The 13964-nt window shown below is 36.4% G+C and overlaps 1 protein-coding gene and 1 non-coding gene across 5 annotated transcripts in view; one reads left to right on the forward strand and one right to left on the reverse strand.

The window, feature by feature from the left end:
* Positions 1 to 13964, reverse strand: part of ATF7IP2 (activating transcription factor 7 interacting protein 2) — a 76622-nt gene that overhangs the window by 30918 nt on the left and 31740 nt on the right. For 3 of the 4 annotated variants that reach the window (XM_070363174.1, XM_070363178.1, XM_070363176.1), the window contains exons 5-6: positions 13690 to 13785; positions 10624 to 10781 (exon numbers count right to left, since the gene is read on the reverse strand). In XM_070363174.1, coding sequence (XP_070219275.1) covers positions 10624 to 10781; positions 13690 to 13785 — 254 coding nt within the window. The remainder of the gene's footprint in view (positions 1 to 10623; positions 10782 to 13689; positions 13786 to 13964) is intronic. The other variant, XM_070363175.1, reaches the window with a different exon arrangement.
* LOC138985653 (U6 spliceosomal RNA) lies at positions 5766 to 5871 on the forward strand. Its single transcript, XR_011462699.1, has one exon. It is a non-coding gene; the product is annotated as a U6 spliceosomal RNA (small nuclear RNA).

The raw sequence follows: 13964 nt of genomic DNA on the forward strand, positions 1-13964 counted from the left end.
AGAGCTCAGAGTGACCCAGATACGAGTAATAAAAAATAAATCAGAAAATAATAGCAATTAAATGTTCAACATGTGATGACAAGATGAAGAATTTTACCACAGGACTTACTTGAATCTATTAAAAATGGATCCAATGGGAAGAGGAGATTGGAAAATTAAACTGAAACTAAGAACTAAATACATGAGTACTTAACAGCCACTTGGATACAGTTGAAGAGAGAATAAATAAATTAGAAAATAGTGGAACTAGCACAGAGAACAAAAAAGATGGAGTGTACAGAGAAGAATATAACTGGAATACCAGAAGGGGAGAAGAGACAGGATGGTGCAAAACCAGTATCTAAAAGGAAAATAGCCAAGAAGTTTTCAAAGATAATGAAAAGACATGAAGTTACAGATTCAAGAACTTTGAGCTCCAATCAGGATAAACTATTCTCCCTCCACATGACAGAATATGACTGATGAAAATCAAAGATATATACAGACTATCTTGAAAACAGCTACAGAAATACACACTATCCTCAAAGAATGAACAATAAGATGGATATCTAACTATTCAATAGCAATTATAAAAGTCTGAAAACAAGGTAATGACATCTTGAAAGTGCTAAAAATAACTGCCAACTTACAATTCAATAATACCAGGTTAAAACATTTAAAAATAAAGACATATGAAATTTTCTCCAGACAAATAAAATGTCCTGGGCAGAATTTTAAAAATAAATTTTAAATGGAATTTAAAATTAAAATTTAAATTAAATGGAATTCTTGAGGCAGAAGAAAAAGTATCCTTGATGGAAATACAGGAAGAAATGAAGAGCAACAGAAAAGGTCAATACAGTTCACTCTTACACAATGAGGGTGTTAGGGGTGCCAGTCCCCCTTGCAGTTGCAATCCAAGTATAAACTTCTGACTCCCCCCAAAACTAGTAATGGGCCTCGTAGGTGGCTCAGTAGTAAAGAATCTGCCTGCCAAGCAGGAGACCTACGTTCGAGCCCCAGGTTGGAAAGATCCTCTGAGGAAGGATATGGCAACCTACTCCAGTATTCTTGCCTGGGAAATTCCATAGACAGAGGAGCTTGGTGGGCTACTGTCCATGGTGTTGAAAGACCTGACTTTCGACTTTATGATGAAACATGGACATGACTTTTTGACTGCTGCTGCTGCTGCTAAGTCGCTACAGTCATGTCGGACTCTGTGCGACCCCAGAGACGGCAGCTCACCAGGCTCCCCCGTCCCTGGGATTCTCCAGGCAAGAACACTGGAGCAGGGTGCCATTTCCTTCTCTAATGCATGAAACTGAAAAGTGAGTGTGAAGTCGCTCAGCCGTGTCCGACTCCTAGTGACCCCATGGACTGCAGCCTACCAGGCTCCTCCATCCATGGGATTTTCCAGGCAAGAGTACTGGAGTGGGGTGCCATTGCCTTCTCCAGACTTTATGACTAAACAACAACAAAAACAAAAGCTAGTAATAGACTACTATTGACAAGAAGCCTTACTGGTAACATAAATAGTTAACATATATTTTGTATGTTATATTATATACTGTATTCTTTCAATAAAGCAAGTTATAGAAAATATTAAGAAAATCATAAGGAAAATACAGTTATAGTACTCTTCTGTATTTACTGATAGTGTAAATTTACATAGTCTGTTTACAAGATGAATTGTCTGTCAGTACCTACATCAATATTTGTCCTATAAGATACAAAATACCATAGATAGTATATGTATTATTAACAATAGACATCAAAAATGAAACTGAGAGATTCATATTTGCTTACAGGTATAATTTTTACTGGGAAAAAATCCATTATATCCACGTATATAAGAACACTGAGCAGTTCAAACCGTTATTGTTCAAGAGTCAATCATATTTGAGGAACTCTTTAAGTGAATGACCTACCTCTTGAGAAACATATATGCAGGTCAGGAAGCAACAGTTAAAACTGGACATGGAACAACAGACTGGTTCCCAATAGGAAAAGGCTGTATATTGTCACCCTGCTTATTTAACTTATATGCAGAGTACATCATGAGAAACACTGGGCTGGAAGAAGCACAAGCTGGAATCAACATTGCCGGGAGAAATATCAATAACCTCAGATATGCAGATGACACCACTCTTATGGCAGAAAGTGAAGAGGAACTAAAAAGCCTCTTGATGAAAGTGAAAGAGGAGAGTGAAAAAGTTGGCTTAAAGCTCAACATTCAGAAAACGAAGATCATGGCATCTGGTCCCACAACTTCATGGGAAATAGATGGGAAACAGTGGAAACAGTGTCAGACTTTATGTTTTGGGGCTCAAAGATCACTGCAGATGGTGATTGCAGCCATGAAATGAAAAGATGCTTACTCCTTGGAAGAAAAGTTGTGACCAACCTAGACAGCATATTAAAAAGCAGAGACATTACTTTGCCAACAAAGGTCCATCTAGTCAAGGCTATGGTTTTTCCAGTGGTCATGTATGGATGTGAGAGTTGGACTGTGAAGAAAGTTGAGTGCCGAAGAATTGATGCTTTTGAACTGTGGTGTTGGAGAAGACTCGAGAGTCCCTTGGACTGCAAGGAGATCCAACCAGTCCATTCTGAAGGAGATCAGCCCTGGGATTTCTTTGAAAGGAATGATGCTAAAGCTGAAACTCCAGTACTTTGGCCACCTCATGGGAAGAGTTGACTCACTGGAAAAGACCCTGATGCTGGGAGGGATTGGGGCCAGGAGGAGAAGTGGATGACAGAGAATGAGATGGCTGGATGGCATCACTGACTCGATGGACATGAGTTTGGGTAAACAACGGGAGTTGGAGATGGACCGGGAGGCCTGGTGTGCTGCAATTCATGGGGTCGTAAAGAGTCGGATACGACTGAGCGACTGAACTGAACTGAACGACTGTACAAAGTAATGATATTGTCTTATGAGATTTAAAATAATGTAAAACTCAAATGCATGAAACAAACAAGGGAAGGAAGCAGTGAATGGAGTTAAAATGTGTTCTAAGGTCATGCACTGTCTATAAAATGGTAAAAGTAGCAATTCATATTAGACTCTAATGTTAGAGTCAAGAATACATATCATGATCTTCAGGAAAACTTCTAAAGGTTATCCTTTAGGTTGAAAGATGTGTAATTAATGAGGAAATGTGGAATGGAAAAAAAAAGAAATCTAAAAGAAGAGTCATGTAAGTAGAGAAAAAGACATAGATAAGGGAAAAGTATCAAAAATAATGGACAAATAGAAAACAAGTATTAAAGATTACAGTTATGAGCTAACATAAAGCAGTAATATTACGTTAAACATAATCTAAAATTTCTAATTAATAATTATATTCAGGTTGGATTAAAAATATATGCTCAGGTTAATAATTATAAAGCTAGTATTCACATAGCCCCTACTCAGATAAATATATTTGAAACTATTAGCACTGCAGAAATCCACATGCCTCTATCCTGAATCATAAATCTCCTCCATAAATAGCATTTGTGGTACTAATCCCGTTTTTTACTCTTTGGATTCACTATCTACCTCTGAATCCATAAATAACATAGTTTTTGCTGGATGAACTTCATTTGAATTGGAATCACACTACTCCTTGTATACTCTTTTCAATCATGTTTGTTGTGCAAGTATTCATGTGGTTACATGTGACTGTAGTTCATTTTTGTTAATGTACAGAATTCCACTGTATAGATTTATAGCAATTATTCTTCTGTTATACTGTAGATGGACTTTTTTCCTTCTGGTTTTTAGTTACTATGGAAAATGCTGCTAATAAACATTCCTACATATATATATATATATATATCCTATTGCACATGTGTACATGTTTCTAGCTAGGGTATTTATCAAGGGATAAAACTGTTAGGACAAAGGACATTCATATCTTCAATATTTCTATATAATGCCAAATTTTTTCTGAAGAACCATACCAATTTACTCACCCAACAACAAAATATTAAATAAAACCAATTCTCTATCTCAAACCCTCACCAATACCTGGTACTGTCAGAATTTAAAATGTTTTACTTTTTCTTGAAAGTAAAAGTCACTCAGTCGTGTCCGACTCTTTGCGATCCCATGGACTATACATAGACTGTAAAATTCTCCAGGACAGAACACTGGAATGGGTAGCCTTTCCCTTCTCTAGGGGATCTTTCCAACCCAGGTCTCCTGCATTGCAGGTGGATTCTTTACCAGCTGAGCCACAAGGGAAGCCCATGAATACTGGAGTGGGTAGCCTATCCCTTCTCCAGTGGATCTTCCCAACCCAGGAATCAAACCAGGGTTTCCCGCATAGCAGGTGGATTCTTTACCAACTGAGCTATGAGGGAAGCTTTTCCTTAACCAATATGAAATGGTATCTCAATGTGGTTTTGATTCACATTTCCCTGATTACTTAGTTAAGATGAGCACCTTGTCATATGTTTATTGACCATTTATAGAAGACCCCCTCTTCCAACATGAGAGACAGCTCTACACATGGACATCACCAGATAGTCAATTCCAAAATCAGACTGATTATATTCTTTGCAGCCGAAACTGGAGAAGCTCTATACAGTCAGCAAAAACAAGACCAGGAGTTGACTGGCTCAGATCACAAACTCCTTATTGTAAAATTCAGACCTTAAGTGAAGAAAGTAGGGAAAACTACTAGGTCATTCAGGTATGATCTAAATCAACTCCCTTACAAATATACAGTGAAAGTGACAAATAGATTCAAGGGATTAGATCTGATAGACAGAGGGCCTGAAGAACTATGGGTGGTGGTTCTTAACATTTTATAGGAGGTGGTGATCAAAACCATCTCCAAGAAAAAGAAATGCAAAAAGGTAAAATGGTTGTCTGAAGAGACCTTACAAATAGCTGAGAAAAAAAGAGAAGCAAAAGGCAAAGGAGAAAAGGAAAAATATACCCATCTGAATGCAAAGCTCCAAAGAATAACAGGGAGAGATAAGAAAGCCTTTCTAAGTGAACAGTGCAAAGAAACAGGAAAACAATAGAATGGGAAAGACTAGAGATCTCTTCAAGAAAATTAGAGATACCAAGGGAACATTTCATGCAAAGATGGGCTCGATAAAGGACAGAAATCGTATGGACCTAACAGAAGCAGAAGACAGTAAGAAGAGGCAGCAAGAATACACAGAAGAACTGTACAAAAAAGATCTTAATGACCCAGATAACCATGATGGTGGGATCACTCACCTAGAGCCAGACATCTCTGAGTGTGAAGTCAAGTGGGAATCAGGAAGCATCACTACGAACAGAGCTAGTGGAATTCCAGTTGTGCTATTTCAAATCCTAAAAGATGATGCTGTGAAAGTGCTGCACTCAATATGCCAGCAAATTTGGAAAATTCAACAGTGGCCATAGGACTGGAAAAGGTCAGTTTTCATTCCAATCCCAAAGAAAGGCAATGCCAAAGAATGCTCAAACTACCACACAATTGCGCTCATCTCACATGCTAGCAAAGTAATGCTCAAAATTCTCCAAGTCAGGCTTCAACAGTACATAAATCGTGAACTTCCAGATGTTCACACTGGATTTAGAAAAGGCAGAGGAACCAGAGATCAAATTGCCAACATCCGTTGGATCACAGAAAAGGCAAGAGAGTTCCAGAAAAACATCTATTTCTGCTTTATTGACTACGCCAAAGCCTTTGACTGTGTGGATCATAATATACTGTGGAAAATTCTTAAAGAGATGGGAATACCAGACCACCTTACTTGCTTCCTGAGAAATCTGTATGCAGGTCAAGAAGCAACAGTTAGTGCTTGCTTCGGCAGCACATATACTAAAATTGGAACGATACAGAGAAGATTAGCATGGCCCCTGCACAAGGATGACACGCAATTGGTGAAGCGTTCCATATTTTTAATCAGTTCTAATGAGGTGGATGAAACTGGAGCCCATTATACAGAGTGAAGTAAGCCAGAAGGAAAAACACTAATATAGTATACTAACGCATATATATGGAATTTAGAAAGATGGTAACAATAACCCTGGGTACGAGACAGCAAAAGAGACACTGATGTATAGAACAGTCTTATGGACTCTATGGGAGAGGGAGAGGGTGGGATGATTTGGGAGAACGGCATTGAAACATGTAAAATATCATGTATGAAACGAGATGCCAGTCCAGGTTCGATGCACGATACTGGATGCTTGGGGCTAGAGCACTGGGACGACCCAGAGGGATGGTATGGGGAGGGAGGAGGGAGGAGGGTTCAGGATGGGGAACACATGTATACCGGTGGCGGATTCATTTTGATATTTGGCAAAACTAATACAATTATGTAAAGTTTAAAAATAAAATTAAATTAAAAAAAAAAGAAAATTAAATTAAAAAAAAAAAAAAAAAAAAAAGCAAACAGTTAGAACCAGATATTGAACAATGGACTGGTTGCAAATTGGGAAAGGAGTACATCAAGGCTATATATTGTCACCCTGTTTATTTAATTTATATGCAGAGTACATCATGGGAAATGCTGGGCTGGATGAAGCACATGTTGGATTCAAGATTGGGTGAGAAATATCAATAACCTCAGATACGCAGATGACACACCCTTATGGCACAAAGCGTAGAGGAACTGAAGAGCCTCTTGATGAAAGTGAAAGAGGAGAGTGAAAAAGCTGGCTTAAACCTCACCATTCAAAAAACGAAGATCATGGCATCTGGTCCCATCACTTCATGGCAAATAGGTGGAAAAAGACAATGGAAACAGTGACAGACTTTATTTTCTTGGGCTCCAAAATCACTGCAGATGGTGACTGCAGCCATGAAATTAAAAGATGCTTGCTCCTTGGAAGAAAAGCTATGATCAACCTAGACAGCATATTAAAAAGCAGAAACATTACTTTGCCAACAAAGCTCTCATCAAAGCTATGATTTCTCCAGAAGTCTTATATGCATGTGAGAGTTGGACCATAAAGAAAGGTGAGTGCTGAAAAACTGATGCTTTTAAACTGTGGTATTAGAGAAGACTCGAGAGTCCTTTGGACTGCAAGGAGATAAAACCAGTCAATCCTAAAGAAAATCAGTCCTGAATATTCATTGGAAGGACTGATGCTAAAGTTACAATACTTTGGCCACCTGATGCAAAGAACTGACTCATTGGAAAAGACCCTGATGCTCGGAAAGACTGAAGGCGTGAGGAGAAGTGGACGACAGAGGATGAGATGATTGGATGGCATCACCGACTTGATGGACATGAGTTTGAGCAAGCTCTGGGAGTTGGTGATGGACATGGAAGTCTGGCATGCTGCAGTGCATGGGGTCACAAAGAGTCGGACACGACTAAGACTGAACTGAACTGAAACGTTAATCATTTCCCCAATGATCTGCTGTACAATCTCCAACACAAACCACAAATATATCGATGTAGAGGTTTCCAGGTACTGTTACATAGCTCTATTCCAGCACTTGCCAATATCACATTATCCTAATTACTGCAGTTTCATAACGTTCTGATGTCTGATGCCAAACTCCTTTTAGTTTGTTTCTCTGTTTAAAAGGTATCTTGACCTCTTAACCTACTGCATTTATCTTACCATTTTAGAATTATATCAACTTGTCAAGTTCCATAAAATTGCACACTATGAAACTTATTGAAATTTTACTCTATAAATTAATTTGAATGAAAGTAACAGCAATTTCAAATACTGCATTGTCCAAAGCATAAACATGGTACATTTCTTAGTGAATTCTTCTTTAATATCTCAAAGTTTTGTAATTTCCTTCAGAGTTATTGGCTTCCCTGGTAGCTTGGACGGTAAAGCGTCTGCCTACAATGTGGGAGACCCGGGTTCGATCCCTGGGTCTGGAAGATCCCTTGGAGAAGGAAATGGCAACCCACTCCAGTATTCATGCCTGGAAAATCCCATGGACCGAGGAGCCTGGTGGGCTACGGTTGCAAAGAGTCGGACACGACTGAGCAAATTCTCTTCTCTTCAGAGTTATTACATGCCTGATAATTGTATTTCTAGGTACTTGATATATTTAATACTATTATGTTAAAATTTTTTTCATTTCCTAATTTTTTATATCTCGTACGTGTGCTAGCCATTCAGTCACGTGTCCAGCTCTTTACGACTCCACGGACTGTAGCTTACCAGCCTCCTCTGTCTATGAAATTCTCAAGGCAAGAATACTGGAATGGATTAGCCATTCTTTTCTCCAGGGGATCTTCCCAACACAGGGATAGAACCTGGCTCTCCTGCATTGCAGGCAGATTCTTTACTGTGTTGGCCATCAGTAAGCCCATATTTGGTATATAAGAATACAACTGATTTCTTATATACTTGAGTTTAGCAATTGTGCTAAACCCTAATTAATCCTAATAATTTATCTGTAAATTCCATTGGATTTTCTACATATATATAATACCCCAATCATCTCTGCAGTAATATTTACTGTTTTTTTAATATTTTATATTTTTCTTTCTTTCTTTTTTGCATTAGCCAAGATATCAGTATAACATTAAAGTGGTAACAGCAGGTACCCTTCTATTTTTATCTCAAAGGGAATATTTCCCATATTTCACTATCAGATTAGTTTTAGGGTTTTTATAGATACTCTTTCAGAGAAGGCAATGGCAACCCACTCCAGTACTCTTTGCCTGGCAAATCCCACGGATGGAGGAGCCTGGTAGGCTGCAGTCCATGGGGTCACTAAGAGTTGGACACAACTGAGTGACTTCACTTTCATGCACTGGAGAAGGAAATGGCAACCCACTCCAGCATTCTTGCCTGGAGAATCCCAGGGATGAGGGAGCCTGGTGGGCTGCAGTCTATGGGGTCGCACAGAGTCGCACAGCACTTCATGACTGAAGTGACTTAGCAGCAGCAGCATAGATACTCTTTATTAGATTAAGGAAGTTACCTCTTATTCCAAGTTTGTTAAGAATTTGTTTTTAATCATAAAACAGATATTTTATCAAATCCTACATCTATTGTGAGCTGATGATGACTCTCCTAGCACATTACTTAACTTGTTATTGTTAAACCAACATTGCAGCATTCCTGGAACAAACTCAACTTTTATATATTGTTGAATTTGGTTTACTGATCTCTTGTTTAGGATTATTTGAATCATTCTGTGGGTAAAAATAAACTGTAATTTCCATCTCTGTAAAATTCTACAATTGATTTCATTATCAATGTGTCAGAGTTAACACACTTTAGTATCTAGTCTCATGAAATGAACTGGAGAATTGTCCCTTTTATTTTTATATTTGGTATGGTTTGTTTAAAACTGGTATTATTTCTTCCTTAAATGTTTTCTAAAACTCACCACTGAACCTCACCTACTTACTTACAGGGTCAAGTTGCACATTTCTTGTATACATCTATTCTCACACTCACCTTGGGCTGAGAGTGCTGCCTAATATAGTTTCATGCATTGTACATTCTGCTTTCATTATAGAGCATGGAAAGGTGACTTGTTCAGTATCATAGATATAAGCCATTGATAAATTTTGCATATCAGCATATAAAATGTTATTTTAATGGTGTCTTCACGTTTTTTCTTCTATTAATAGCATTTTATTTTTCTTTTTTTGTCACTTTATGAGTCTCAGCACAGGCATCAGTAAGTGGCAGTAATAAAGACTCATTGAAATGTGACTCTTTTCTTTGCCAACTAAGTACATGCCTTCTTCACAGCAGCTTCCTGACTCAAACTAGAATGCAGACCTCAATATCATGGAACATTAGGATTTCTTCTCAAGAGTCAGAACTGCATGTAAATGGCGTAGATCTGAAATGCTTCTCTTCAATTTTACAGCATCCTTGAGTATGCACAGTCATTTGGGGGAGAAGAGTGATAGTCTCTATTCAACGGCCATTATTTAACTCACTTATTTTTGGTTATATAGTTTCCTCTTTTTAAAAGCTGTGGTATAATTTACCATATAAAAGCAAAATCATAGGATATTTTAAGGAGTGAATGTTAAGTAAATAAATAATATTATAAAGCTCAAAAACTGTTTAGAGGCACCAGTGAAAATAATTCATTAAAATGTCCCCACCCCTCTACCCTTGAACATCAATCCAGGCCAAGATCACTAATCAAGCTTCTCTGTTAAACTAAATTACTTCTTCCCTGGCAGTCCCAAATCTTTTATTAAACTAGACTGCAGATCAGGTGTGTCTCAGTTGCTTTGTGATCAATTAGATGAATAAGTTAGTCTATTCACTCTAATTTGACATTATCGTGATACTATATACTTCCAACATGCAGGGAACTAATTTTAGTCACTTTTTCCCTTGTACTATTTTCCTAATCTTACTCTTTTGTGTAATTTTTTTGAAATCACTGTTTCATAGGGTCTTGATTCTTCTATGTGTAGAAGTGGAAACTACTAGAATGATCCAGTTTATCACTCTGGTTGCCATATCAAAGATACAAATCATCACAGTGAAAAACCTGATCATCTAACCAATTCAGAGTTTTATTTAGTAGTTAAAACAACAATTAAACTTCTGAAGAACCAATTTTTTCATGACGGACAAAAATAGTTTTCATATAAATAGGAAGCTTTAAGCTATTTTACATTGAGAAAAAGAGTACATGTGTTTACAAACACATTTAGATAAGCAAGTTCATGCATTTTTATAGATACGCTTACCTTTCAGAAACAGCTTCATTAGGTTCCCGTGACCAATTACTCTTTTCACTTGCTTTTTCTGAATAGTTAGTAGTTTCAGATTTCACAGTTTTCCTTTCCTGTGGACTATTAACTGACTCTGGATTCTTATCCAAATTCATTGTTTCTGAATTTGCAACCTGTTAATTGGGTGAGGAAAAAGCAGCTGAGGGGAGGGTTACCAACTGTGGTCTTCTACACAAAATTGATAGGTTAAAATTTCACTTGGAAATTGTTCTCAAACTATTTCTGCATACATATGGTAATCAATGGCTGATGATCATGATTGCAGTTACTCTGCCAAAATAAATTAAAAAAAATACATCAAAAGAAATAAAAATAATGACAACATGAAGCAACTTCTTAGCTTTAAAAGAAGGAAAAACAAATACCTAAGTACTTAGACACAGAAGAATGAAGAATATATTTTATTCTTATTACACTGAATTTTAGGAATTAATAAACATTCGGCTTTAACAAAGAAAATTTTATTTTTTATACTTATAGTAATAAAGTGAAGACCAGAAATGAATCAATTTTCCAACTTGTTCTTCTCTAATTGATGAGTTTGGGATATCTAATAATTTCCCAAATCAAATACTGGTTCCTTTTTGCTAAACAGTTTCTCCTTCAATTTATCTCTTCTCTCTCACATTTTACTGTAAGAAGCAAGAAACCAAGCCAAACTTTCAACACTTAGCTCAAAAATCTCAACAGCCTAATAAAAATACAAGCTATCACTTATAAATTATGCTTTCCATGTTATATCACTGTAGGTCACATTTCAGCTAAGCTTTCTCCAACAATGTAACAAGAACTCCCTCCTCCCCAATTTCCAATAATATGTTCCTTATTTGAGTTCACGGACAGTGCTTTTAAATGTCCATATTTCTACCAACAGTCTGTTTATGAAGATTTAGGTATTTTCTTAAAATATATAAAGTTTCTCTAAGATGTTCCTCATTTCCTCCTGAGCCCTTATTTGCAGACTTTAACATCTATATTTCTACTAAGTCTGTTCAAGGCAATCCAAGCTTTTGAAAAATCATGTTCCTCAATATTCCTCCAGCCTCTACCATTCCAAATCCACTTCCACATTTTTAGGTATTTGTTACAACAGCACACCATACTTACTGGTACCACATCCTGTATTAGTTTTTGGAGGCTGTGGTAACAAATTACCACAAACTAGGTGGTTTAAAACAACAGAAATTTATTCTATCACACTTCTGAAGGCCAGAGGTTCGAAACTGGTTTTATTAAGATCAAGTTGTTAGCAGGGCTGGATCCCCTTCTGGAGGCTTCAGGAGAGAATCCACTTCCTTTTTTCCAGCTTCTAGGAGCTGTCAGCATTCCTTAGCTTGTAGCCCTTGCCTCCATCTTCAGTGCAATCATCCAACCTCTGCTTTCATTGTCCCATCTCTATTTTCTGTCTTTAACCTTCACTCCTTTTTATAAGGACCCCAGTGATCATATTGAGCCCACTAGGATAATCTTCTCATTGATAAGCTTCTTTTAATAACATACTCACAGGTTCTGGGAATTAGGTCAGGACATCTTTTGGGAGCCATGATTCACCACTATGAACCATCTTGATACAATTAGCACTGATGTGAAACTTACAGAATATTACACCCAATATTCTTTTCAAGTGTACATGGAACATTTACCAGGGGAAAGCATATCTTGGGCATAAACTAAGTGTCAATAACTCAAGGTTCAAATTTTACATAGTATGTTCTTTGACCAAAACAGATATCAATAAAATTAAGATAGCTAGAAATGTCTGAAAATTAAACACATACTTCTAAATAATCCACAGATCAAAGAACGATACCACAAGAGAAATAAATTATTTTGAACTAATGGAAAACAAAACTACAGTATAATACAATTATTATACTCTCCACGCTGAGAAGTATATAAGTGCTAAGAGGATGCTTAGAAAAAGCAATGCTTAGAAAAAAACTTGTATCTTTAAATATTTTCTAGTAGAAAAGAAGGTTAAAAATTAAAGCTCTTTCTCTTTTAAGAAGCTGAAAAAAGAAATATCTAAAATAAGATTGATCAAAAAAAAAAAAGAAAAGAAAACATGGATTATACAAGTAACAGAAATGAAAGAGTACATCACTACAGATTTACAAGTATTAAAATGACAAGGGAATTTTATCAATAACTTTATGCCAACAAAACCAACAACTTAGATAAAATGGACAAATTCCTTGCTAAGATAACTTACAAAACTAATACACAAGATGAACCAAAAATCTTAATTGCTTTATACTATTAAAGAATTATATTTTCAGGAAAACGTCTTCTTATAAGAAAACTTTTGGCCCAAATGGTTTTCAGAGGTGGATTTTATCAAATATTTAAAGAAGTAATAAAAATCTTACACAAACTTTCAGAAAACAGGGAAGAAAATGCTTTGCAATTGAGTTACTGAGGCTAGTGCATATATGATACTGAAGGGAACAAAGATAGAAGAAAAAAATTCAGTGAATGTATACTTAAGATTATTTTAAGTTTTATATAAAAACTATAAACAGATCCTAAACTCTATTTAATGACACTCATGTTAAGATATTTTGAAGTGGACACTGCAAAGCGTATTTTGATATAAAATATATTAGTACTTATGAATGGACCAAATATAAAGATGGCTTGGGGGATGAGTAGAATGACAGATACATGACAAGTATAAATATATTAAAAAAATAAAGGTAGAAGATAGACATTGACTATACAAGCATTCACTGTAAAATTCTTTTAGCTTTTCTGTGTATGTTTGAAATTTTTCATCCTGATAAAATGACAGAGAGGGAGGCAGTCTAGGCAATCACAAATCGCCTCTCTACTCATTTTATAAAAGAAATACAAGTGGCATTAGTTTTGGCCACTTCTCCAGAGTCATAGGAATTTCTTAAGTATAAATTTATTATCTTTTAAACCCATGTCTTCATCTGGAAGTACATTCTCTTCTTATAATCCAACTACTTATAATGTGGGTCAAGTAAGTTATTAAAACTCCTATACATTTATACCAACCTTACAAACTGTATTGTTGGATACCACATTTGGTTCCACAAAATGCCTTTGAGATAACACCGCTTTAACACGTCTTTGAAGTTTTGCTATTTTTGCCTAGGAAAAAAACAAACAAACCGGAGTACCAAAATATATATATCATATAGAGACGGCGAGAAAACTATTTGCCCATGTAGTTTTGTGAGACTTAGGCATCCATCAAATATACGAGAAATTCTTACGTAAGACAAACATTTAAATCAGGTTTGATGCTAGTATAATATGTCCAAGAATGG

Source organism: Bos mutus, chromosome 25, assembly GCF_027580195.1.
Source record: "Bos mutus isolate GX-2022 chromosome 25, NWIPB_WYAK_1.1, whole genome shotgun sequence".
NCBI lineage: Eukaryota > Metazoa > Chordata > Mammalia > Artiodactyla > Bovidae > Bos > Bos mutus.